The sequence below is a fragment of the Dermacentor albipictus genome, chromosome 7 (assembly GCF_038994185.2).
Source record: "Dermacentor albipictus isolate Rhodes 1998 colony chromosome 7, USDA_Dalb.pri_finalv2, whole genome shotgun sequence".
NCBI lineage: Eukaryota > Metazoa > Arthropoda > Arachnida > Ixodida > Ixodidae > Dermacentor > Dermacentor albipictus.
In genome coordinates this window covers 12,359,664-12,385,235 of record NC_091827.1, presented here as the reverse complement: position 1 = coordinate 12,385,235, position 25,572 = coordinate 12,359,664, and the positions used below count along the sequence as shown (strand labels likewise).

Sequence of the window (25,572 nt, the reverse complement as noted above, 5' to 3'; positions counted from 1 at the left end):
AGAGTGAAAGTTCCTACGTTTTAAGCATCCATTATAGGAATAATACTGGTGTCCATTTCATTTTGTCCGGTAGGTGTAGTAAACTAATTTAAAAGGCAAAATCGAAGGCCGCTTTCTCTGTGGATAATAAGAAAATTATCTATAACGTCATAATTTCTTTGGGATATTTGTACATAATTTCACAAGTCTTCTAGATAATTTCTAAAGAAGGTACAGTATTCGAAAGCGTCTATTTTTCCAAATAAAATGTTGTCTACCTACTCATCCAATGAAAAAAAAAATTGCCCGAAATAATCTTTTTGCAGCTTGTGCAGAACATTCTGACGCAAACATGCATCCGTGACACAGTGACTATAGCACTCTTCATCTGAGCATAAGTTTGCAGTTTCAATTCGTCTCTTTACCCCATCTGTCTCTTTCTCTTCCTTCTTTCTAGTCCCCTGCTCCCCTTCTTCCAGCGCAGGGTAGCCAACCGGACTATTTACTTGCTAAAATCCCTGGCTTCCTTTTAACTCTTTATATCTCTTGGCTGCAGCGGCGCCATATTAGTTGGGGCGGAATGTAAAATATTCCCGCACCCAGTCGTTGTACGTTGTGGAAGTGCAGGCGGTGATTTCTCAAGCCCGCGTCGATATGTACATTATAGTGAGAGAGAGAAGCAGACAGCGAGCCATCCGCCATAACGCCTCTTCTACTTCTGTCTCCTCTTCCCTCGCGCTCGCCATCTAAGCGCCCGCGCTTAAGTGCATCTATTCGTCTTCACACTCGGTCACGCTGCAAGTTACCGGCACGGTTTGCAAGTGCGCCGAAAACATGCAGCGTGGACGAGTGTAAAGATGAAGTGAACTCGACCTCGGGCAGCTGGACAGGCAGCCTAGCGGAGATGAGACGCTGCGACTTCCAGGAGTAGGCTTTCGTGGAAATACCGGCGTTTCGCGGCTTTCAAGATGACACCATTCTTTGCGTTCGCAATATCAATGCCTCGGGTGCTCATCACGCTTGGCCAGACCATAAAAGATGTCTGGTTGCAGCAAAACGACTTTACGGTGCCGCCAAGCCATGGTACAACAACGACGGCGTCAAGAAGTCGTGCTGGCCTGAATGGAGCGCAGCTCTATAGCTGCTATCGGCCGGCTTCTTTATGCCTGCGATGAGCCCGACCAGCACTGCTCAGCAACCGGAGCTCGTGAAGTACACCGCCTTCAGAGAACAATCGTGCCCAGTAACACCTCGACAGAGAGGCACGCAGCCTGCTCCGCACAGGCCGATTCACCGGGTGTTGCTGTTGGCTCCAACACATACGGGGGAAAGCGCACGGCGACTACCGCTCGCGCGTTGACCCATCAGCGTGTGACACATCACAGGCCGGCCCCATCGGTTCCATACGGGCTTGTCCAAAACGTCCGACGAAGCACCGCTTCCACTCTGACCTCCTTCCAGGCGGCCTTCGGGCTCAGGATTTCCGAAAGCGTTGTTAAGCCCAGAACTACGACCGCCGGAAATAATGTTTGTGATCACGAGCGCCGGCCGGCTTTCCTCGTGGATATTGCGGGCCTGTCAACATTTTCCCAAGGTCGTGGCTTCTGACCCGCACACCTAGTATCCCACCCTCAACCTTGGATAGCTCGAATGCAGGTAAACGGTCGTAGAACTCCGATGATGGAGGGTTAACACTCCCGAATTACACCGACAAGTCCACGGGTGCTAAGAACGAGTAACTTCGGGTTCCGTCGGACCAACACTTTCGAAATTCACAGCGGTCATTGGCCGAATGCGGAGACGCTCATGTCTCGCCTAGCGCCGTCTCGCTGAATGGAGCCATGGTGACCAACACGGCTGAGGCAATCATCATCGAAAACCGGCCCGTTCGCGAAACACACGCAAAAGGCTTCAAGACGCCCAAGAGACCATCGCAAGATACCATCACAAGGGAAAGCAAGAGACACGTACGCAAAAACCAGATGCGCAAGCAACCATCGGTTTCAAAGCGGACGGCCCTTCTTCCACATTCGGGTAAGGATGGATCAGCAGCAGCCGGCATCTCGTCGAACTCAGTCAATTCAGGCACATCGGTGAGACTTGATGAGTCATCGGCAACAATAAAAAGATGCATGCGACAGCTGAGCAAAACAGCTGTTCATTGTACAGAATATCCTATCATTGGCAAGGCATGCGACCAGCGCGCAACAGTCAATGCCGCCCGCCAGAGAAGCCGACTGCGCACAGGACGGCGCACAAATGACAACCGCATTCCCTAGGCAAGTTGCATCGATATTAAATTGCGTGGTTGCAAGCGCACTGGAAACTTGCACTGTAGCCGAGTGTAAAGATGAACTGAACTTGGGGCCGAGGAAGATAAAGTTAACTCCCTGATAAGCAAACTCTAAAAATTTACCCTTGGAGTGTCAAGTAGAGCCTCCACTGAGAGACGTTTGCCTGCAGGTACCGTGAATACTTTTCGTGAACTCGCAGAAGCCCACCTGACAGCTCAATACCAGCGCTTATCGAAGACCCACACTGGTAGGCACATCCTAAACTCTCTAAGTATTACCCCTGCACCCATGACCAATGAGAAATTCAATATTCCCCACCCGATACTTGAGCCCTTTCATATTCCTCCTCTCCCTAAGAATTTGCACGCTGTTCATCACGAAAATAGAAGGCTACAACGAGCTAAAGCCATGTAGAAAAAGTTATTTAACTACAAAATGTGCTCAATGTCGATGCCGCAGAGTATCCGTGTGGTCACAAGTTCGCCATGTCAGTCGTTGACTCCACTGGAAGTGTTGCGACGGCAGCATCCATTATAGCCTCTTCGGGGGAGGAGGAGGCAGCGGTGGCACTTGCCGCAACAATACTCAATTACTCTGTCATAGTAAGTGACTCAGAAACTGTCACACACAACTTCTGAGCGGGTAGGGTTTGCAGGACAGCCCTAGCTATTCTATCTCATAATCCGCCAGCCCACCTTCTGAGTTTATTCTGGACACCTGCTCACGCAGGCCTAATCGGCAACGAAGTGACCCACCAAAGTGATCGAGCTTTCACGAACCGAGCACAAGCTAGACTAGGGGACGGTTCAGACGCCAATAATCTTCCTCCAGCATTCACCCCCAAAGGCAAATTTGCGGGCATTACTGCCTAGGTCGCCTAACCCTCCCACCTTGGATGATTCGGTCGTCACGCATACACGAGGTACTATGGCGTAAACTACAGACTTGCACTTTTCTATCTCCTGCCTTACGTCACAAAATTCACCCGGGAATATACCCTACCTCCGCCTGCAAGTTTGTCTTGCTAGCAGAGCGGACCTTAACCCCATTATGTGGCAATGCAAGAACCACTCCCCTCCCCCTAACCTACGTAGTGTTTTAAGTAGTAGGGAGCTGTGGGAAGCCGCGATGCGCAACTACAACCCCGAACTTCGGGAAGCTATCCTGAGGTGGGTTGAGGTGGTAGAGGAGGCCTACCACGAGTAGCAGAACGTCCCTCGCCTTCTTCTCGCAGCCCCTTTCCCTTTAAGATGGGATAAACAAAGTTGTTTCTCTCTCTCTCGCTCTCTCTTTCTCTCTGGCGTCGGGCGCTTGAACTGCGGGCGCGGGGAAAGAAAAGCCGACGAGGCAGAGAATAGAAGTGCCGGCCTAGTGAACGGGTGTTGTGTCCGTTTCTCCTTTATAACATGCATGTCTCGCATAACATATGTGTTGCTCTTGGACGTACGTTATGCCCTATGCAAAACCAATCATTTCAACACATGTTTCCCTCGCATGGTGATAACATGGTTCTATATATAAAAATGCTCACTTCCGCAGTATTTATGAAATGTTTGTGCGTGAACTTAAACAACATTGCTCACATAACGGGTGGTGTGACACCCCTGAACTGTCTCTTCAGTTCTTCCAGAGGTTAAAAATAAATGGAAGCCGAGTCCGAAATACTTAGCTATGACTACTCAGGAAACCAATACATTCGGCTTTGCTGGTCTCGTTTGAAAAGAACGCATAAAAGAGAAAACTATTTCCAGCACAGTACTGTGTCTCATCGTCAAGACCAACCATAGACTTATGTTTACAAATAATAACGTTGCTTCATTATTACTTGTTCAGTTATGAAAAGCTTATATTCTACGTTGCATCCAACCGCCAGGCTTTTTAGGCCAGTTTGTTTGGTATTTCATCAGTTGTAATGCCCTGCGGAATCAAAAAGGGGCAATGGTAGTCGCCCTCCAGAGGTCTGGAGTGTCTAGAGCGCCAGGATAATTGCATCATTGCATCAACCTTTGCATCAACCTTTGCATCATCAAAGGTTGTGCATACATGGTATGATGATTCAATGCACATCACCTGTTACTAAGCCAGCATTACGATAGCAAGCATCATTTACAGAATGAGAGTTATCCCTAGATTTGGTTCGTAAGGCAAGATACATACGAACCAAACTAGACTCACTGATTATCTATTGGCACATTTTTCTTAGCAGCAGTATGTTATGTACAACACAGCATTTACACCCGCAGCCACCAGAGTTTACTATACACATGAAATCAAACGCGACAGAATGTCTCTAAAACCGGTCACTAAATATGGTGCTGACTCTAATTCAATTGTACAAACCAAAATTTCGCCACTGTAACACTAACTGGAGAGAGCGGACACAGAAGGGCACATTACTTAGTCCCAAATTGAGGTGTTTCATTGAGGGATCGAGCATGCTGGATATATTGACTGTGTGTAGAAAGCAACCTATTTTCATTGCTCTTTAGCTCCGAAAGACGTTAAGAGTGAGCGCTAAGCTTCGCTCAAGCCACGATGCCAACCCGCAGAAATTGACATTGAAATGTGGCGTACGTCGCGACCTGGACGTGTGAGCAGCGAGATGTCCAGTCCGGGGGTAGCGCAGTAGGATGTGCTAGTAAGCCGATCGGCTGCGTATCGCATATTACAATAAGGCCCCAAATGGAAATTACATCGTAGCAGCTAAAAAGGCCTTCGGCACTTAAAAGCCAGATCAGAAGAAATTCAGTGCTTTTCCACTATGTGAACATGGAAGACCAGCGAAGTTGTATTGCTCAATGGCTATATTAAGTTCTATATGGTGGTTATGCTATACTGGTTGATTAAAGGCACAATCACATAACTTCGTTGATTGTTTCTCTTTTAAATGTTATACATATTTATTTTTCTTCTTGTTTTTGGTTTTTACGTTTTTTTTTTACTTTTTTTTACTGTAGGCATATACACTGACGTTTCGACACGCATCGCCATTGACTCGTGGAAGACGACGACGACGATGAATGCGCGAGCAGTGGCCCTTGCGCGTTTCCGCGGTTGGCGCCGAGAATTTTTCAACAGTGCTTTTTGAAAAAAGTTGTACAAAATATTTTTAAACACATATGTTCTTACTCTTGTGCCCGTGACTTCTTTTGATACCACGTGTGACAAGGATGGTTCAAGGGCGCGTAACAGGTCCCCCAGCTCAAAGGGGTAATTGCCATGGAGCTTAGATCCTTTCTGCACTATCAGCGGAATCGGCCCACATGATGATTTTTGTCAACATCTCTGACACATTTTTTTTTTCCAAATCCTAGCCATAGAGAGCTACGCTGTAAAATGAACAACTTTTGAGTCACGGAATAACATCTAGTAAATGAGGCAAATTCGCAAGCATCCAGTCGCCGGATGCTATCGCTGTCACTTCAAGATCTGAAAGCTACTCTAAGACCTTATTACATTTTTCTTAATTGACTCAAACTGTTGTAACAAGAAAGAAACAAGCATAGAATAAATGAATTCCACGAAAAACGTATTTCACCTGTTCAAGCTAACAAAGAAGGCTTTCTTTATCAATTTACTCAGAAGCGGCGCATTAATCTGGATGGAATTTGGGTGCGGGGTTCACAAGCTGATACCCTAAAAGGTCCATCTGCGGAAATGTCACGGGAAGCTGATAATAGAAAGGTCATCTCTGAGCTAGAGTGCTGACTCTCTATCTTCTAACTCTAGCCATACAGATAACAGTACGTCTCCAGATAAATTATATTGACTGAGAACAGAGATGACATATGCGTTTGCCCTTGTAAATACGCCGTGACATCTGGAGGTGTCACACCTATGGTGGAAACCTACGCACTGATAAACTTCATATAAAAACGAGAGCAAATGGAATTGTAGCACTGCTTTTGCAGCCCACACCTGAACGCTGCCGGTGACCGTTACCTGCGGCGAAGGGTAAGCCTAGAAATTTTATACTGTCTTCTCGGCGTTATGCGGCAGTCCGCTTAATGTTGAGTAGGGACGAAGGGTTTCTTTTTGTTTTACTGATTAACCGCTAGTGTAAGAGAGCCTTATTTTACTCGGCAATAAGTACGAGATATTTGCTATGATGACATTGCACGAGTGTTTCCGTAAACCATGTTGAACTCACACATGCCTCCTTTTATACTTCACAATTAATGTCCCATGTCAACTGACGTCCCGAAAATTTTAAAAAACAGCATTTGAAAGACAAACCACGTAGTTTCTCATAAGCAAATAGAAGATACGTATTTATTTTTGCTAGAGGGGGCGAAGGTAAAAGTTATACCGGCTTCATGACCGACGCCCCAAGCAATCACGAGAACGTAAACACATTCAACGCTTACGTCCAAAGTATCTTTGAGTCAACCTTCTTTTCGTAAAGTGCTCATGAGCAATTACCACAACCACTAATTACATGGATCACGCTAGAAGTGTACAATAATACCACAAGATTGATATGATTTTAAGTGGCTGGTTGTCAACTGCAGCTCCAAAATGAACGACATTGACGATAAACGTAAAAAAAATATCGTTCAACACTGCGACCTCGCCACGTCAGATTACCCAGCATTTGACGTTAATTTCTTCAGAGATGAGACGGTGAAATATTTTTTATGGAGAAACGAACTCGTTAAAATATTTTCGCACTCTTTTCGGTGCCATTACACCAGTAACCTGCTTACCGTGCATAAGAAACGGTACTTCACCCCATTATTTATCATTTAATTAGGACTCACTGAATACTTTATTTAGCTTTGAGGTGATGCAGATAAGAAGATATTAAATATTGCTTCCATTCTCATTGCGAAGAGCGCTTAGGAGCTATTTCGAGCGCTTAGTGCTATTACAAACTGGTTAGTTTGTAACGGGTTCGTTTTTGTTTAGAGAGCAGTCGTGTCTGTCCAAAATAAAAATGTTTGCGCAATGCACAACTGATTAAGGTTACAGAAATGTATATCTGCTTATTACTTAAAGTGTGTCACAGAATTATCTTGCATTTAACATTGTTGTGTCTTGATTGTGATGAATCCGCTCATGAATCCCTTTACCCTCAGCGTCGAAGTCGTGGTACTTCTACTATTAAGTAGAGATTCAAGATGAAACCTCGGACATACATCGCAGTACTCTTCTGTGTCGCATTGGGTAAGTCTTCAACTGTAAGAAAGTGGGCAAAATTTTAATCGACTGCTTCAAACCACAGCTCTGCTTGAAAACTCACATTAATCCTTCATGCATGGAACACGTTTGTCGTCGGTGACACTTATTCTTTGAAGGTGATACGGGCTGTATATTGAGTGAGTGAGTGAGTGAAAAACTTTATCAGCTCTAGATTCGCTGGTCTTCTGCGGTCTTCAGATGGAATCGTCCATCTTCTAACACAACGGTCGGTTGCCCTTAGTCCAGGGCTCCGCTGGATGCTGCTGCCAGTTGTGCTCGCCGAATCAGACCTTCTTGGTCGACCTGGCGATCGCTGGAGAGCACTCCCTCCCATTGTTCCGCACTCGGGTTTGGTATAACGGGTGCCACGTCTATCTTCTGGCATGCCCACGTTATGTGATACAGCGTGGGTGTTTCGTGGCACCAGGGGCATTTGTCATTGTATTGTGTCGGATAAATTTTGCTGAGTACGTGTAGGTTCGGGTAAGAGCCCGTTTGTAGCTGCCTCCACGCGACAGAGTCCTCTCTGCTAAGGGAGCTGTGCGGTGGTGGATACCGCTTTCTGCAGCCCTTGTAGTAATTTAGTATCGCCGAATAGTCTTGGGGTACAGGTTCGGTCTCCTCGAGGTCGCCTACGTGGGATGCTCGGTAATAAGTGTGCCCTCGAGCTATCCTGTCCGCCTCTTGGTTCCCTGCGACTCCCGTGTGTCCCGGCGTCCATACTATTGTATGCCTAATTGGTTCTTCTTTTGTTTGTCTTTGTGTTATGTGGTCTCCGGAGCGGAGTATGCGGAGCGCTCCGTGCCCTATTCTGCCGCGTAGGTAGTTGCGGCACGCTGTTTGCGAGTCTGAAAGGATTGTTAAAGACCGTTTAGAACGATATCCCTCCGCTGCCGCTAGAGCAACGGCCGCTTCTTCAGCCTCGATTATCGTACAGCCTTGTAGTGATGCGCTGGTGATCTCGCGTAGGTTCGAATCAATCACCGTTGCTACCGCGTTGCTGTTGCTCCGCCCCGCTGCTCTGGCGTATGTGGCTGCGTCCACATATACCGTCGTTTCTTGGGGTGCTAGTGTTTTTTGTAGGTATTCAGTCCTCGCTTCTCTGCGTGCTTTGTGGAGGTTGGGATCCATGTTCCGGGGTATGGGTGCTACTTTTAGAGTGTTGCGATACTCGTCCGGAATTGTTTCGGTCCTCTGAATCTCTTGCAGTTGATCGGCGCAGCCTAGTTTCTTCAGGAGCTCCCTGCCAGATGGGGTCTGCTGTAGTCTGCGTTGTTGGGTTTTTCTCCTGTATGAAGGTATACGCAACTTTTGAACATAGGCTCATTCTTCAGACAAAGTAAATTCCGTTTCTTCAACCTGGAATGTGCCTAAATGTAGAATAATTAGCGTTTCGAATAACTAGCCTCAGTTTATCACACCTTTCTCATCTTTGTATAACAGTGACAGATTAATTTGATAAATCAAGGCACAACCATGGCACAAAACTTCTTTCGTGGCATAATATTCATGGCACAAAACATGTTTCAACTGAAATATTGCACACTACACTAAACATCTCTCAAAATAAATAATGTAATTTTACGTGCCATAACCACGATCTGATTATGAAGCACATCTTTGTGGGAGACTCCGGAAATTTGGACCACCTGGCCTTTTTTAACGCGCACCTAAATCGAAGTACACGGGTGTTTTCGCATTTCGCCCCCATCGAAATGTGGCCACCATGGCCGGAAAAAAAAAACACAAGTTCATTCTTCCATCAGCACTTAAAGGCTATTTTGCGAATTGCTCTTTTATAACTGCTACTTGAACAAGTCCTCAACCGTGATTGTGGACTTGAATAAGGACCGCTTATTTATCAAAATTCAAAAGTAAGAGAGATACAAAAAATCTTGCTGTGAGCATAACTCTTTACCCTGTCTTAAATTCCAAACAGATGCATGCAGATGTACTATGACCTTATTTGACTTCGGGACTGACCTGGCAATATGTCAGCCAGTTATGACGTTATAACGTTAATGATATAACGATTACGCTGTATAGTGTTCACGTGGCGTACATCTAAAGGTGAATGCTTAGCATTCGACACTTGGACTTGGCTGGTCCTTCTTTCGGCAGTGAACATGAGTTCCAAACGGATTAAAACGTCTACTTACCGTACTTTTATTTGACACAAGGGAAGTTTTCACTCTAATCGAATGAATATAATGTCAGGTAAAATGTACAATCACAGAACGTGTTATCTCTACGTCGTAACCATTCACATATCTCAACAAATCTTTCAAGATCAAAATAAATTGATTTGCGCGTTGAAAACACCCAGACGAAGTGCTCGCAAGCGGCAACCTGCCTTTTTTTCTTAGAAGCCTAACCACGGTATTGTTTACGTAACACACACGTGAATTCAAGTTCGCTGAATACTCCATCATACTCAATAATTCAAGGTGTCAGCAAAAGGTCACGCATAAATACGCTTTTTTAGTCATCAATAAATTTACATCAAACAGAAGCACTAAATCATTTTAGGCTGACGTGGCATTCTTTCAAAGTTTATGTTGTAAATCTGGTGGGGAAAAGCTTCATAACTTAGAAGAAAAAAAATGGAGGCTTCACTTTCTGCATTTCGCATGGGAGCGACGACGCCTGGACGCGGCGGTGTGACGTCACATATTTCATAGTATTTTCTTGTATTTTTTTGCTGTTTCAGCTGATTAATGCTTCTCATAGCTAAGTTCACCATGTGGCTCCTTTTAGAATTCAATGTAGTTTATCTTAACCAATAAGAAATTAACTAGATCAAAGCAGAAGCTGCCAAAATATATGACGTCACGTGGAACTGGTTAGCGATCTTGAAGGCGACGTCACCACCTACCTGTCTTCTTTGCTGAAATATGACGCCTCCTCTCCCGGTAGAAGTTAATCTATTTCTGTGTCATCTACTAACCACTCCTTAATTATTTGCTGAACTTTTAAGTTACGACTAAAGCAAATAATACAGATGTGCGGGAGACAAATCATTATGTACATTATGTTCATAATGTTCATTATGTACATAATGTACATTATGTTCCATTCATGAAGACTCACGTTTATAAGCTGGTGCGAACTTTGTAAGAAAAGCCGTGAGGGCTGGGTGCAGTGTGAAGACACGCTGAGATTTTGTACTTGCTGGTATTTGTACGATTCCTGCTCAAGCAGCGTAAAAAGCATGTTTCTCTACAAACTTGCACCAGAAGTCACTGAGAGAGAGAGAGAGAGAGTATTGGGGAAAGCAGGGAGGTTAGCCTGACGGAAGAAATCCCTTAAACATGTTAAGTGTATATAGCATTTTTTAATGAATGAAAAGTTCGGATTACTTAAGATTTTCATATTGCCTCAACGTTTATTAATATGTACAATCGCAATTATCTGCTTAGGTTCTGTACAAATAACTTCAGCGGTAAGTAACATTGTCGACTTTTGATTGTAATTTCTATTTCGAATTCGTAGAGTGCGTATGTGCCACCAACGAGATTTCATGGCCCAACGAAAACTGTCAGCTCGAGCCAGACCCAGGAATCTGCAGGGGAATGCTCAAGAAGTGGTTTTACAACTCCACATCTTTTCGGTGTGAAACGTTTTACTACGGAGGTTGCCTTGGAAATGAGAACAAGTTTGACACCATAATTGAGTGCAACAAGAAGTGCAGAGGTAAGTGATCTCCGTCAGCACTGGAACAGCCGTCCCACGTGTCAATTTTAAGCGATCGCCTGAACTGCAGGCCTTCTATACATTTCAGTTGAAAAGTGCTAAAAGCTTGGGTCAATGTTTAAAATGGTTCTTCTTTCAGCTGCATAAGACACACGTGTAAAACTTCCGTTTTTTTTTTTTTACTGCTTCCGGCGCTTCATTATGTGCAGTGTGGTTTCGGCGCTGGCATCTCCCTAGAAACACCTCACGGCTTAATTGTGCGCATTCCGCATGCCTTATACAGGCACCAATTTCGCTTCCCATGCCCCGGATCCAAGCAAAACCCGATATTCGGTGCTTTTTGTGTACTTGCATTTTCAGTGCTAATGCACCTCGAAGTAGCAAATATATTGGTTAATCCTGTAATAGAAGCTCTACAGAATATCAGCGCCACTGCAATTTTTGTGAGAGTGACAGCATACACAACAGGGGTCATCGAATTCTTTTGTGACGACAACGGGTCCAGCCTCCCAATTTCTTCTTAGTCCTTTGCCTTTCCTTTCCTCATATGTAAGGGTCGGCTTAACTTCGTGGCTTTCGTAATCGTTTAATTCATATTTAATTTTATTCTTTATGGCAGCATTCACATAAACGTCTTGCGCTGGAATTGTTCCTAAGAGAAATATTTAGTATATTCTGGTGCTGGACATGTCATTCTCGAATGGCAAAAAGCAATGGCAAAGAGCTCTTCCGAATTAAAAGTTTAATGAATTGGGCCCTACGTTTTTAGTGGCTTTGAAATAGGCTTGTTTTTCCAAAGTTCGTCGTGGACTAGAGGACATTAGTGGAGGAAAGTAGCAAACTATTTCTTGCTTCATTAAAAGAACAATCGGTAAGCAACAAGAAGTCCATCACAAATCCATGATTTTCTCTGATTTCAGATCCCGTTCTCGGAGTGTGTGCTTTGCCCGAACCCAAAAAAATTTGCCGTGCAGCATTTCCGGGCTACAGATTCAATCCACAGAAGCAAAGATGCGAATTCTATACCTACTGCGAGAAAAATGCAAATCACTTCGCAACAGCAGAAGAGTGTGAACGACAATGTGGAAGTAAGTACCCATGCACTCATACTACTCACTGTCAAAAGTGAATTTCCTAGAGCTTGAACATAAGCGTTCCTTACAAAAGCGCAATCCATAACGCCAGAAGACAATGCTAGATGATCTTAGTTTGTCGAAGTGTTCAACAATTACGCATGAATTAGTTTATCATGAAGCTTGCCAGAGCACTAGGATTTGTATTCGTTAATTGATCCACACTTTGTTTTCTTTACTGAATATGAAAAGTGTACCTAATAAATACAGTATTGATGTTAAATTTGGCCTGGTTAACCTATGCCTCATTCAAAGGAAAATACTGCATATAACAAAGTTCCTTTTGAATGAACGTAGATCTAACTGGCTAAATATAATGCAAGCATGCCAAATGTTAAAATCATACTTTGGAAGTTCTACAGTTCCAGTAACACGCTAACTAACTGATTATGTTCGGCATCAAGATGCCATTTCGTAACGCTAAGGATTTCTTGTTACCGTGCGAGCGACCCTTAGATTTTTAATCAGTTCCAATGTGTATTAGGAATTGTAAACGCGGCGATGTTCATGCAAAGCACAGCTTATAAATACGGCATTGAGGCCTTTGCACCTGCCACAACATACTTCATCAGGTTCACCATAAATTCTCATGACCTGTATACACGGTCCAGTTTTTGGTTCGAGCCAGGTATACAGTATAAGACATGCGCTATAAAATCCAAAAAGTCATCTTGCATTTTCTCGAATCACAAGCTTTTCATCGTAAAATAAAGTGAGATTAAAATTCATTTTACACAGAAATGTGCTTCACTAGTGCCCGTATGTAATACATCAAAGTCGGGACAGCTTCGAAAAAAATTTGTACGCAGACAATTCCTTATTGAGTTCTTACATAATAAATCCAAGTACAATAAAAAAGGAAACAGGTGCTTCGACTAGTAAAAACCAATTTGGCTTCAGCACCTGACGGCTTAAGGAGGATACCTTACTTGTGACATTGTTGTAAGAGCACTGGACGTGGTACTAAGAAATACTTCCATGGTAAAAAGTTTCGCGAAGGATGGTTCAAATTTGCCAGCATTTTGTGATGTGATGCTCTCATCTCCGTTATGGCTGAGGCCATAAACTCTGCAAGATGCATTTACGCATCTAGAATGAGTGCACGGGTGACTCGTGGTATGCTGCCGCCCATTTTACAAATCACTAATACGATGTTTCATTCGCTGCGTTTGTCCCATTATATGTCTAAATACCCGGCACACAATGCTTACAACATGTAAAATGACCTAATTGTTTCATCTGAAATAGGACACCAAAGTTATTATACAATATATCAGAAACTTTAGTTAATATGACTGCTGGAAATACAGCTATTGACTAAGCCTAAGAGAATCGGCTTCATTACTGCAAATAATTATGCGAATTTCCAATTCTCTCAGTGCTACACCGTGCCAGGCAAGAAGAAATTCATAGAAGTATTGTGACAAAATGCAAGATTAAATTTTTGGTTTCCAGAATTTGCACAGGAGCCATGTTTTCTGCCCAAACACCCTGGTCGTAACTGCACCACATGGCCTCAAATGCAAAATTACTGGTTCAACAGCAAAACAAGAGCATGTGAACTTTTTGACTACGAAGGATGTGGAGGAAACGGAAATAACTTCATCGAAGAATCAGAGTGCTGGAGAACATGCGGCAGTGAGTATTTGAAAGCTGAAATTAGGGATAGCCTAATCCGCCCGTTTCCAGTCCCTGCGTGATTGTCCTACTTTGTTAAATGAGAAGCTATAAAATATCTTGAAAGTGAAAAGTGACCAGCGTTCAATGCGGTCGATAATCTTGGGTATTTTATGATTATCACAATTATTTGACCGCTAGCACTACTGTACTTCAATCCATCGTTGTTATAGATGCTGATAGCATACAGAATCAATCGATAATCATGAATAGTTGCACTATGCAGTTAGAGGTAACAGTATTCACATAAATCTTTTAACTGCTGCACATTCCTTCTGTGTGATGTACCACCCGCCGTGGCCGCTGTCAGAGCCTTATCTGAATAGTAAAAGCGCGAAAATGTCCATCAATTGCTGTGATGACTATCACTCTGTAACAAATGTCACAATGAAAGTCATTAGGTTATACCCTGCTAGTGACAAACTGAATTGTTACCAATGTAGATCTCTTTCAATAACGACGTCCAGTGTTTCTTCGCAGAGCTTTGTGCGCTTCATATCACCACTGAAATTACAAATTTATAGAGAAAACAGACTATGAAATCAGATAACAGATAGGCCAAATTATTTGCGTTCGTTCTAAATGCAGAAATAATAAGATGAAGCGACTGAAAGTGGACAAACATAAACCTTGCCGCCGATGTGATCAAAAGCGCTCCCCCCCCCAACATCCCGTCCATTTTCTTGGGTGTTTCTACATTCATACTAAAATAACAACTGATTTCTTTTATGCATTCTGTTGCACCATTCTGCGTTTATGCATTTGGTTCTGCCTAAAAAAATTATCCCTTTGGATCCCTTTACTCCTCGCACTCAGGCTATTTCATACTGAAAAAAACCTGAACGAATAATTTTTCGATTCAAGACAAAATATTGGCTCTAGTGTTTCGCTATGTTACCTCCTAAACACATAATGTCGTTCCCTGAGGGAATACGTGAAATGTGTTTTCTGAAACCTATACCACATTTGCAATGTGGTGATTCTCGCCATTTATTACGCAGAATATGCAGAGAGCAACTGTGTCTATCCAATAAAATCTGGATACACCTGCCCGAACGGGTCGAAGGAGGTTGTTTTCGGGTACAACACACGAACCAAGAGATGCGAGAGATTCGTTTACTCCGGCTGCGGCGGCTACCCAAACAAGTTCCGGAGCGCAAGCGAGTGTTGGAAGACTTGTGGATGTAAGTAGACAGCGTTTTTAGGTCTACTGTAAGCGAAGTTTTTTTCCGACTAAGCGCGAAGCTTGGCACCACGTGCCTAAGGTCTGAGCTCACGTCATAGGTAGAACACAAAATATTCTACTTCCGTTGAATCAAACGTGAAAGTCAAGAGCAAGGACGTATCCCGCACCGAATTTGAGCGCCGACGTCTTTCTGTCGTGAGAAAAAGAGTTCATCTTGTGAATATATTTGCTTCTGTATTTAAACCCCTGATATAAAAACGTTTTGATAAAACAGTTCTTGATTTTTTCGTGGAATTCTTTTTCGGAAACAATATCCCGTCGCGAAACAGCAAAAAAAATGACCTATTTTTCGGTCGTAAATATAGCTGTTGCCAACAACCAGTGTAGCTTCGATGTAAACATTCTGGAAGGTTGCGAGTATATTGCAGTTGCCTAACTTTCGGATGGCAAAAAAGACGGTATTCGTGCATATAGGATAAAATATTTCACTTCTGCAAATGACGTCCACTGTATGCCTTTCCCAAACTTTTTGTTTAATGGGCTTTCAGCAGACCAGAAAACTATCACCTGCTTCAACTAGAAGAATGTATTCACTTCCCGCGCAGGAGGAGGGATAAAGTTTATTCGTGGACAGCAGACTTGAGACATAGGTCTCTCTACCTAGATGGTGGCCTCGAGCCCTTGCGCAGTCAAAAATTAATTTAAAGGGCACTTAAACTGAGAAACCAGCAATAAAAAAACAAATATCGCTCAATGTATTACTGACCACTGCCACAGGGGGTGTATCTTTCTAAGCTTCAGTAAAATGGTGCCAATACATCTGCGTATAAACCAAGATTCCACATACCTTCCTCTGACGTGACAATACAGAGTTGCTAAACATCAATCATAGCTCCGGTAGCGTTAACTTGAAAACATTATGATTCAAAAGTTAATGTTCAGCGTAAGTTCTCTTATCTAGATTCGCGAAGTAAATTTATTCGCTTCTATCGTGAGTACCTGCAAAAACATTCGCTTGGCGAAAAATACTTTAAGACATAACCGCTAAATACTCTAGTCCTTTCTCCTCTTGACAAGAAAAACTGCGTAAACATTTACAGCGATAATCGAAAAAGCAAGACAAACAATTTTAATGGTCCTTGATAATCGTTCGCCTCTTTTACCCAGTGAAATCTGGCAGCAAATGCATGGAACCAGGACCTAAAAACCACCTCGGACTGGTGAAGAAATATTACTATGATATACAAAGCGACACCTGTAAGACTTCCAGATACTCCCCATTCTCAAGTAAAAAGAACCGATTTGACACGTTGGCAGAATGCGAGGAGAATTGCAAAGGTAAGAGTCATCTGGTCAAACCTACGGTCATATGTATGTATGTCTATTATATATATATATATTTAACCAGAAGAAAGGGGTTAACCGAGGGGCCCGATTTATTTTAATAATATCATAATAAGCCAACAAGCAATGACACCAAGGACAACATAAATGAAATTACTTGTTCCTATCAATTGTATTAAAGTACTGATAAATTATTGGGAATGAAAGTGCATGAAAAAACAACTTGACGCAGGTGAGGTTACATTCCCAGGGTTAGTTCTAGTAGTAGCACATAAATACCCCAGAACGTGGATGGGAAAGCGACGCCGCGGTAGCTCAATTGGTTGAGCATCGCACGCGTAATGCGGAGACATGTAGGATTGTTGCCCACCTGCGGTAAGTAGTTTTTTCAACCACTTTCAATTCTATCAACTTAAAATTTCTTTATTTCAATTAGTAAGTACAAGCGATTTCCCCTGTGTTGTCTTCTTGTGTGTCTTCGCCTTGTCCTTGGCAGTGGGCTGCTTCACCACCAAGGTATGATGATTGGATCACTAGGTATGTGCAACTGGGTATATGTTCAAACAGGTAATTTTGGCACTGCGTGTGAGACATTGCCCATTCTTGTCCAATCCCACAGAAAGGATGCGCCAAGGTGACGCACGGGGCACGTAGCCTTAATGTGTTCAAGCCATAGTTTCGCATCCACAACTGACACCATCGCTTCGAGCGTGGCTACTTGATGGAAAGCCATTAAAACGAAGTTGCAGACACGATAATAGAGATACTACGGACCTTTATCTGGGGTGCAGTGATTACAAGATACATTGTCGTGGTATTCTTAGGTATTGTGGTTGACAGTGAGTCTGCCATTTTGCGTGTCCATGGTCACGATACGGTGCGTTGCTACATTGCTTAAAGCTAACTGCAATAAGGACTGCATTCGTCGTGAGATGAATTTGTTTTGCAAGTTCAAATGCGCGAATAATGTCGGTACTTCCCTCTGTACCCGTAGATTCGTTTCAGTGGAATACTTAACGAACAAAATTATATAGGACACTACCAGAAGGCAACAAATATCTCTGCTAGGGGGTCACAGGAAGACGGTGGCCTTGTTTTCAGAACTCATTTCATCGGCAATGCATGTCTATAACGGCAACAGTCACCATTCGTATACAAATGACTACCCAAAGAAAACGTAACAAAAATATGTGTTTTCCTTCCAGGTAACTACACCTACATGCGTCAAAGCATATGATATCTGTGAATCAAGTACATAATCGAGATATAGCTTGATGTGGACGCAAGACTCTACAGTTCCATGATTTATGGCAAAGCACAACAGAGGATGTCTTGGAACAGGTTCCTTCTCATAAAAAGGACATCCAAGTTCGCCTCTGCCATTACTCTGACCGGGGTACGAACAGCTTCCAGCGGCAAGTCGCCATTTAATAAATGATTTGATTTTCTTTTAAACCCTCTGTGTCTTTACACATCTATAGAGCGATATCTATATAAACATCGTTGCATTTGGAAGACGATACCTGTAGGGTAGCGAAATGTCGAATTGTGACTCAGTGAGTGACCTAAATTTCTCACTTTTTATAACATGCTCTTACACTAGATGACCTTTCGTCAAACGCCGCTGTCTGCGCTGTTTCCCACGCTCTATTTACCTTACATTGATGCATCGTTCAGGTTCACCAATTATCAGCAATAAATATCTGTTTGTTAACTGCTCAGGCGTATACGAAAGCAACAATTATTATAGCAGTGTGTTCAGCGCTGTCTATACACACGTGATGTAAAAACACTCTTTCGTTCAATTTCCACTTCATCCGTTTATTTCCTTAAACATTCTCGTGTTCTTTTTTGCTAAGTGCTTCCATCAATGCTACATTGACGCCTGACAGAGTCACGATGGTGTCAAAAACTCACACTTCGGCTCTTCAACGAACGCGTCTCAACGGTTATTAAAGGAGCGCTTGCAAGCAGCTCAAATGTGAGCCCTTGTGTCACAGTGGCGCCCACCACAACTAATCATTTTCGCCATTCTAAGCAATGTTTGCTGCATATTATTCCGAAAATATTAAAATGATAGATAACCGAGCATAAATGCGGCTGTTTATTGCCGTGGCAACAAAACAAAATCGCACAATGTAAATTCGCTTTTAACAAGTTCTTAGGAACTATAAGAATGACGTTCATGCACATATATGTGACGTGTAATTTCCATGCCCTCTTAAGTCTTCACTCACGAGTCACATATTTACTAGAAAGGATGTTTATTTTCTATCCAAATGTGCAAATCACACCGAAAAGACGCATAATTAACAAAAAGAAGGAATATTTAGCACAACCTTTTCAGCAATATGGGTAACACTAGAAATAAAAGGGGATGTGGGCTTCACCCCAAGCAACCTATCGCTTCGTTTGGAATTAGTACCGAAAGGTTTTGTCATTCTTTATTCTTTATTATATGTGAACCGGGTATACATTTCATTTCATTCCTATCAGGCATGCGGCCCCACTGCACACAGAGATCTTGCCGTGGCCTGCCTACTCTGAGCATGCGTTAATAAAAGCGAATGCCAAACATCTTCCTCATCCCTGTGTTCCTGCCCTAAATCAACAAATGACGCTTGCTGCATGTCATTCATTGTCGGGAGAAGTAATTTAGCCGGATACTTCGTATTCAATACCGAAACTCAGCAAGAAATGATAAAATTCTCGTATTTTGCCTGCAGCCAACACTGCCCGAGAAAGGACTAACTGTTATAATGGCGGCCCGTGAAGACACTGTGGACCCCGATTCGCTTGTGTCATTCTTATAACGGGAAATTATGACTGCTGTCAGTCATAGCGTTAGTAATCTTCAATTACAGCTTTATGAACTGTCAGAGACGGTGTTTTCAATGGTTAATGCAGTATCAACTGTGTATTCGGTTTGCTCTAATATAGAAGGCACGAACCAACGGGCTGCGCTGCATTTATCAGTCAGCACTTGACTCTATTTTAGAGACTGCGATGAGTGATCGATGAATTGCGTTAAAATATCGAGAAAGAAATACAGAATGACACATCATTCTTTGTCATCAGCCCTAATAACTGACACTTTTAACCAACCGGCACTCAGTGTATATGGAATTGGCGGCCAACTGCTGCAAGAAAGACACCGTGGTAACAGGCCAGCAGAGGCGATTTGCTCATCCCATCGCTCTTGCGCAAAGGCTAGGCGCTTCAGCACGTTCGTGCAGTACAACTCGAGTGTTCCGCAGATAACACGCCTTGCGACGGCCTTTATTTATCGGGCACTATGAAATGTGCGCACGTGCTCAGATGTACAACGACGTCTCTATGTGACTGCTCCTGGCGCGGCCTCAATGATAAAAATTGTGTGCACTCTATGATAAAACGCGATGCATATCTGCTTGGATGCTTGCCTTAATATACATTAGACATGTTACTTTACTGAACGATCAACAGTGACATTCTATCAGCTTGAGTATAAATGTTTTAAGTATTAGCAAGACCTTCAAAGCAAATTTTCAAAGCAAGCACTTTTGTTATCTAAAGGCTGAGCCTTCATAATTTCCTTTAAACATTGCACTTTTTGCTGCCGTTGTGTATCCTGGTGAAACCGACTCACAAAACATTGTTTGCTCGTCTGTTTTCAGAATGCCCAATTTTCATAGGCGCTCATCATTGTGCAGCAGTCAACAGCTTTCGCAGTTACTGGGCGCCTTTTCGTAGTTTTTATAGTGTTTCGTTAATTTCATTCGGTAGTTTATTCTCATATTGCGCAATTCTGAGAAATAAATTTTAACTTATTTATATCAAGAAGGTGGTGGTGGTGGTGGTGGTGGGGGTGGTGGGGGTGGTCCTGGTGGTGTAGCAATAAGCGCGTTTATCCTGGCGATCAAGGCCGGTACTTCTTCCGCTCGAGCGTCACTTATAAAATCACCGCGGTGTTTCGCCATATGTCCATCAGACCAGTCTCTTAAGAACCCGACAAGGAGACGCTAAGTTTCTTTGCGTGCTGGCACGTATGTGGAAGGTCCTTTTGTTGCAGAAGGCAACTGACAATTACTGTAATTTTTGCGTTGCAGTGAAATTAGAATAGCGCAATTTTATTCGCTCTGTTTGCCAGCGTTTGTAACGCTGACAAATTATTTATTCGCTCTGCTTGTAATTAGGCTGAGCCAGGCTAACCTCTGTGCATTTTACCTGTAGCTTCTTTTTTTTTCGAGCCTGCACTCAAGCTAAAATGAGCAAGAAGAACAAGGGAATCCAGGGGCCTCAGTTCTTTTCTTTTAATTCACAACAATATGAAGAAGCAGACAATGGAGCCAGTAAAACAGAGAATCTAAGGGTGGTGTTTATTCGAAGTACAGAAATTATAAAGTAGAAAGAAAAAGTATAAACTAGAAGAAAGTACTCCGAACTACAAACCAGACAGAGACAATCGACGCCATCAGACCTACATGAAGACGTCTACAGAAGGTCCTTTCTCTCAGTCATGAATGGGGCCCCATCCGAAGACCCGGACAGCTGCGAACAAGCCTCATTGGTGTGTTTCAGTGCCGACTAAACTGTCATGCAGTTTTGCCATATAATTCATTCGCCCCGTTGATAGAGTACTGGAGCACCTCATATACATGATGAGACCCAGAGGTCTTTCAAACCACGTGCTATGTGTCAAAAATATTTTACTCTTAAGTTCTAGTGGCCCACTCAGATATAGTACACTGTCGCAGCTCCCTGCTGATCTATATATTGGTAGTGCAAGAGCATACAAAAATCCATGCCTCTCTCATTCTTCAATAATAAAACTGGATGACCACCGGGGAGTACAGCGCCGTTGTATGTACTGTCACGATCACAAGTGTATGAACCGCGGATTTCATGAAAAAGCTGACTTTCTGTAGAATAAAAGCAGGAACAGGGCCACACAAGACGAGCGAGTAAACAGGACAGAGCTCTGTCCTGTTTACTCGCTCGTCCTGTGTTGCGCTGTTCCTGTTTTTATACAAAAGATGAACCAACCAGCTCCACTGAGTACACTGCTGACTTTCTGGCTCAGCACTGAACATAATATTGACGACTATCGTTCAAACGTCACCACACAAGTACCACAATGAACTTAAAGCATATTTAGCGCCAGCAAACAAGGACGGAAGGGAGACGACACCACAAAGCGCTATGTAGTAGAAATAAATTTCAGCATTGCCATTTGTTGGGCGGGTTGGTAAACTGAAAGCATATTTAGTGCCAGCAAACAAGGACGGAAGGCAGACGACACCACAAAGCGCTATATATATATAGCGCTTTGTGGTGTCGTCTCCCTTCCGTCCTTGTTTTCTGGCACTAAATATGCTTTCAGTTTACCAACCCGCCCAACAAATGGCAACAATGAACTTGTCAATTATCTGACCATGCAAGGAACGAATAAATTTAATTTTTAGAGTAACCTTTGCTCCGTACACGTTGCAACATTGCGACACTGCTCAATTACACAAACATGAATCTCTAGTTTCCTTTGTATGACATTATAGCAGAGGAAAGCGCCTCGAAACGGTGAACTCGCGATTTATAAGCGCATATGTTTCCTTTACGACGACTAAGAACACCAAGCACCTCTCCTCGAAATTCTATAAAACTGGCAAATAAAATCTGCCGCAGCTACGTCAGCGGCTACCGAATGCGCGGCGCACAAAGTGAATAATAACGTCGGCAAGCAGGGGGTCAGACAATGCTTAAAAAGTCCGCACGCAGACCTTGAAAAGAAAACTGAAACGACAGGTACATTCTGACAGACAGCTTGCGCGAGGAAAACAAACTCCTCCGGTTGTTCGTGCTGCGCGTATTATGTCTCTGCCATTGTCTCTGTGCAAGCATTGACGGTGCACGTGCTCCTGTTTCCCGCTTTGGAACCAGGACACTTGGACAGGTGAGTCAATCACGGCATCCAATGCGAGTTACGAGATAATCGCATTTTCGTGAACTGCGTCTCGAAGGATTCCGAGCCAACATTGCGGGTAAGTGTCGTCGTTGTCTCTATACTGCAAACTAATTCAGTCCTGTGCGATATTCTGTGTACGCATATACCTGTCTAGCATTATCGTTTTCATTTGCGTCCAACGATGATTCAAGAAATTTAGATCCCACAATCAACGAGACGAAGATTTGTGATTTTGCTCGTGTAGCCAGCTGACAAAACCACCTTAAAAAAGCCTAGCATCAAAGCATTTTGAGAACAATCGGACGTACTTACTTTTTAGGGTTAGTGGTGTAATCGTAATATCGGTCAACCGCCCTCATGGACGATGCATGCTAGTGAGGGCCAGTACACTCTGGCTAGACAAAACTATTGTACGAAAAGTGCGAGGCTCGGAATGAGAGCAGCGGGACAATACTTTGTTAGTGCCTGTCTTTCCAAGGGCATGTTTGCTACATGCCTGCATGTGCTGCGATATTGGTACCCACTTAAAATTAATTTGTCTATTGTTTCCACCACGTGCCCTTAGAACGTCATCAGAATGCCTAATCGTAGCTTTGATGAGCAAACGTGAAGTCTGGTTAGTATTGTAGTAACATCAGAACGAACGTTCTATTAACCTTCTATCTTTCATCTTTTAGTTCTTTTATCCTAATATTGGTTTCGTTGCCGAAAACATAGCAACCATGGAAGTCATGCGATTTTACAGCTAAAATAATGCTTCATTAGTATAATTACTTGATTATTCCGATCTATTCCCGTGACCTCAGAGATGGCGATATGTCGGGCGACACTTCATTAGAGGCGCAGGGCGACGCCCAACAAATAGTCCCTGCAAAATTATGCACAGAGGGAGCGTTACTCTGCTTTATAATAAACTCGCTTAGCATCGGCCATCAAAACTTTTCTATGTTGAAATACAGCATAGTTAGCTTTTATCATCACGGGTTCAGTACAATTCACAAGCCATAAGCAGCAGAGCTTTCGTCATAGGAGTTGGTGCCATAACTTCAATTGACAGTGGCAATCCGGTCCAGGTGTCTCATTTTTTGCTTACCAAAGCTGTCTTTTTGGAACGTGGTGCTTCGAACTGCTTGCAGTACTGGTCTACCACTACAGCTTCGGCTATTACTTTTCTTTGTTACATCATCATTTCAAGGCCATTGCATAAGCATACAAGGGGCCCAGTTTAGCGTGTATAGGCTGCAACTTTGTACCCAAAATTTCGTTCGAACTTGATAATTGAAATGTAATAATAAATGTTTTCATTATTCAATCAACGTGAGGGTATTCAAGGCCTCTTATTCTATATTTTTGACGAATCTCTTGTATTTTCTTCACGTCCATGGACTTACAGAACATTTTGCTTCCGAAATGTCGAAGCACAAATTATTGCGTGATACAATTTCGCGCTTTAGATTTAGTAACAAAAACGGGCTGTGATAATCACTAACCGAAACCCTTGCTGAATATTCGATTCCTTAAAGTATTGCTGCGTGCGGCTGTTCAGAACTAAGAAAAACGATTTAAGGCATGGCACAATGTGGCAAATAAGAGTGCACACAAACTGCGCTGAAATAAACAATCATGCACTTCCAGGCCGAGCATTCTAACAATTAGGACACGGCCACTTTGCGCACTGAACCGAGAATACTTTGCATTGGTGGCCTATTAACGCCGACGGTTTTCCGTCAGCTTAATCATTGAACAGTTCATTCAGGGGATGGCAGTGTGGGTAAACAAAACATTACAAAGAATGCCGCTGGCTCCCAGCTGATGGTCATTATCAGACAAAATATGTATAATCCGTTGACAATAGCCAATCGGAGAAACACTTCTGGTGACGAGCACGTAACCATTGTTATGTAGGCCAAAAAAGCACGCGCCTCGTGTATTGTGCGGACAGGACACCAATGTTTGTAGCGTAAGTGTTTTTTTCTTTTTCTTTCTTGGCACTGCATATCAGCACGTATGGTTGGCTGCCCACCTTGTTTCGAACGAACCTTCGTAACTCGCTTAGCCATACCCGCCTAGTAATAGCAGCTGCGCAAATGACGTCGTAACAAGACAGACGTCAGTAAGCCATTCTAAACTCCTTGTGTAAAAGCAGTGTCTCTTTTTAGAAAGCCGTCACATGCGACAGACTCCTCATGTCCCATGGTTCTCTTGCTCTTCTTTTCATATTTTTTCCTGCCCCGGCAGCAAAAGGCTCAAAACTGGGTTTTCGTTGTTCTTCCACCCATCCAGCCAATCATTCATTAATTCTGTATCACACACGTGTCCTCATCCACACTTTCTTTTCTCATCAGACTGACTCATCGACCCCAGCTACGCCACCCCCATAGGACTAAAGCAAAAAAAGATTTTATCCACAACTGCCACCACTCAAATTCAATACCATGTCAGTGCAGCGATTTGACCTTTCGAGTCGGGAACTTTAACCGCCGTGCTATTTCGTAACTACAGTGCCGGTCAATTAGCGCAATGTTTAGCATGTACATGGACTCTGCGAGTGGTAGTGTTAGCGCATGTATTTCGGAGGCCAGAACAAGCAGTACGGCCGAGGGTGATAACAACAATCTTTGCATGCCATACAAGTTTTAGTTATGCTTTTACATACTTTTACAGCGACAGCTAATCGGCATCTTTACATCCATCTTACTTGTTACCATTTGAAATTCTTCGCTCCACTGAGTGAACCTTACCACACATAAGGCACTCTTCGGTCACACGTTTTAGTAAACAAAATACTACATCATCATCAGTAGTTCTTGGCAAGATGACAGTGTCTTCGCGTACAATTCCTTCTGCAATTTTTTTCTCGTCATGCTTGTAACAGCAGCGTCGGCAGCACAAAAAAGCTGTGCAAAACAGTGGTGATGATTAGCAAGAAACACGACGTATACCCGCGAACCAGGATGTCCTAAGAATCAGGTAATTGGTCTAAATAAGAACGAAGAAAATATCAACGACTGCAGTATCGAAAAGGTGACACGAGCGTAGACATGGCCAGGTGCAGGCGGTCGTTGAGTTACATGGACAAAGAGAAATCCACAGCGCGGAGCGCCCGGGGAAATGAACGAACTAGGCGTTTCCGAGGTAAGCGAC

The 25,572-nt window shown here is 43.3% G+C and overlaps 1 protein-coding gene and 1 long non-coding RNA gene across 2 annotated transcripts in view; one reads left to right on the top strand and one right to left on the bottom strand.

Annotated features, from left to right (window-relative positions):
• LOC139047685 (uncharacterized) overlaps window positions 1-23,084 on the bottom strand; it is a 55,010-nt gene extending 31,926 nt beyond the window's left edge. The window contains exon 1 of the long non-coding RNA XR_011507326.1: window positions 22,741-23,084. This is a non-coding gene — a long non-coding RNA (uncharacterized lncRNA). The remainder of the gene's footprint in view (window positions 1-22,740) is intronic.
• LOC135904464 (tissue factor pathway inhibitor 2-like) lies at window positions 6,114-17,942 on the top strand. Its single transcript, XM_065435281.1, has 8 exons — window positions 6,114-6,227; window positions 7,352-7,439; window positions 10,947-11,147; window positions 12,068-12,235; window positions 13,736-13,918; window positions 14,959-15,141; window positions 16,311-16,481; window positions 17,693-17,942. The coding sequence occupies exons 2-8, from the start codon at window positions 7,394-7,396 to the stop codon at window positions 17,722-17,724; spliced, it is 984 nt and encodes a 327-aa protein (XP_065291353.1). The 5' UTR covers window positions 6,114-6,227; window positions 7,352-7,393; the 3' UTR covers window positions 17,725-17,942.
• Window positions 23,085-25,572: the final 2,488 nt, after the last annotated feature.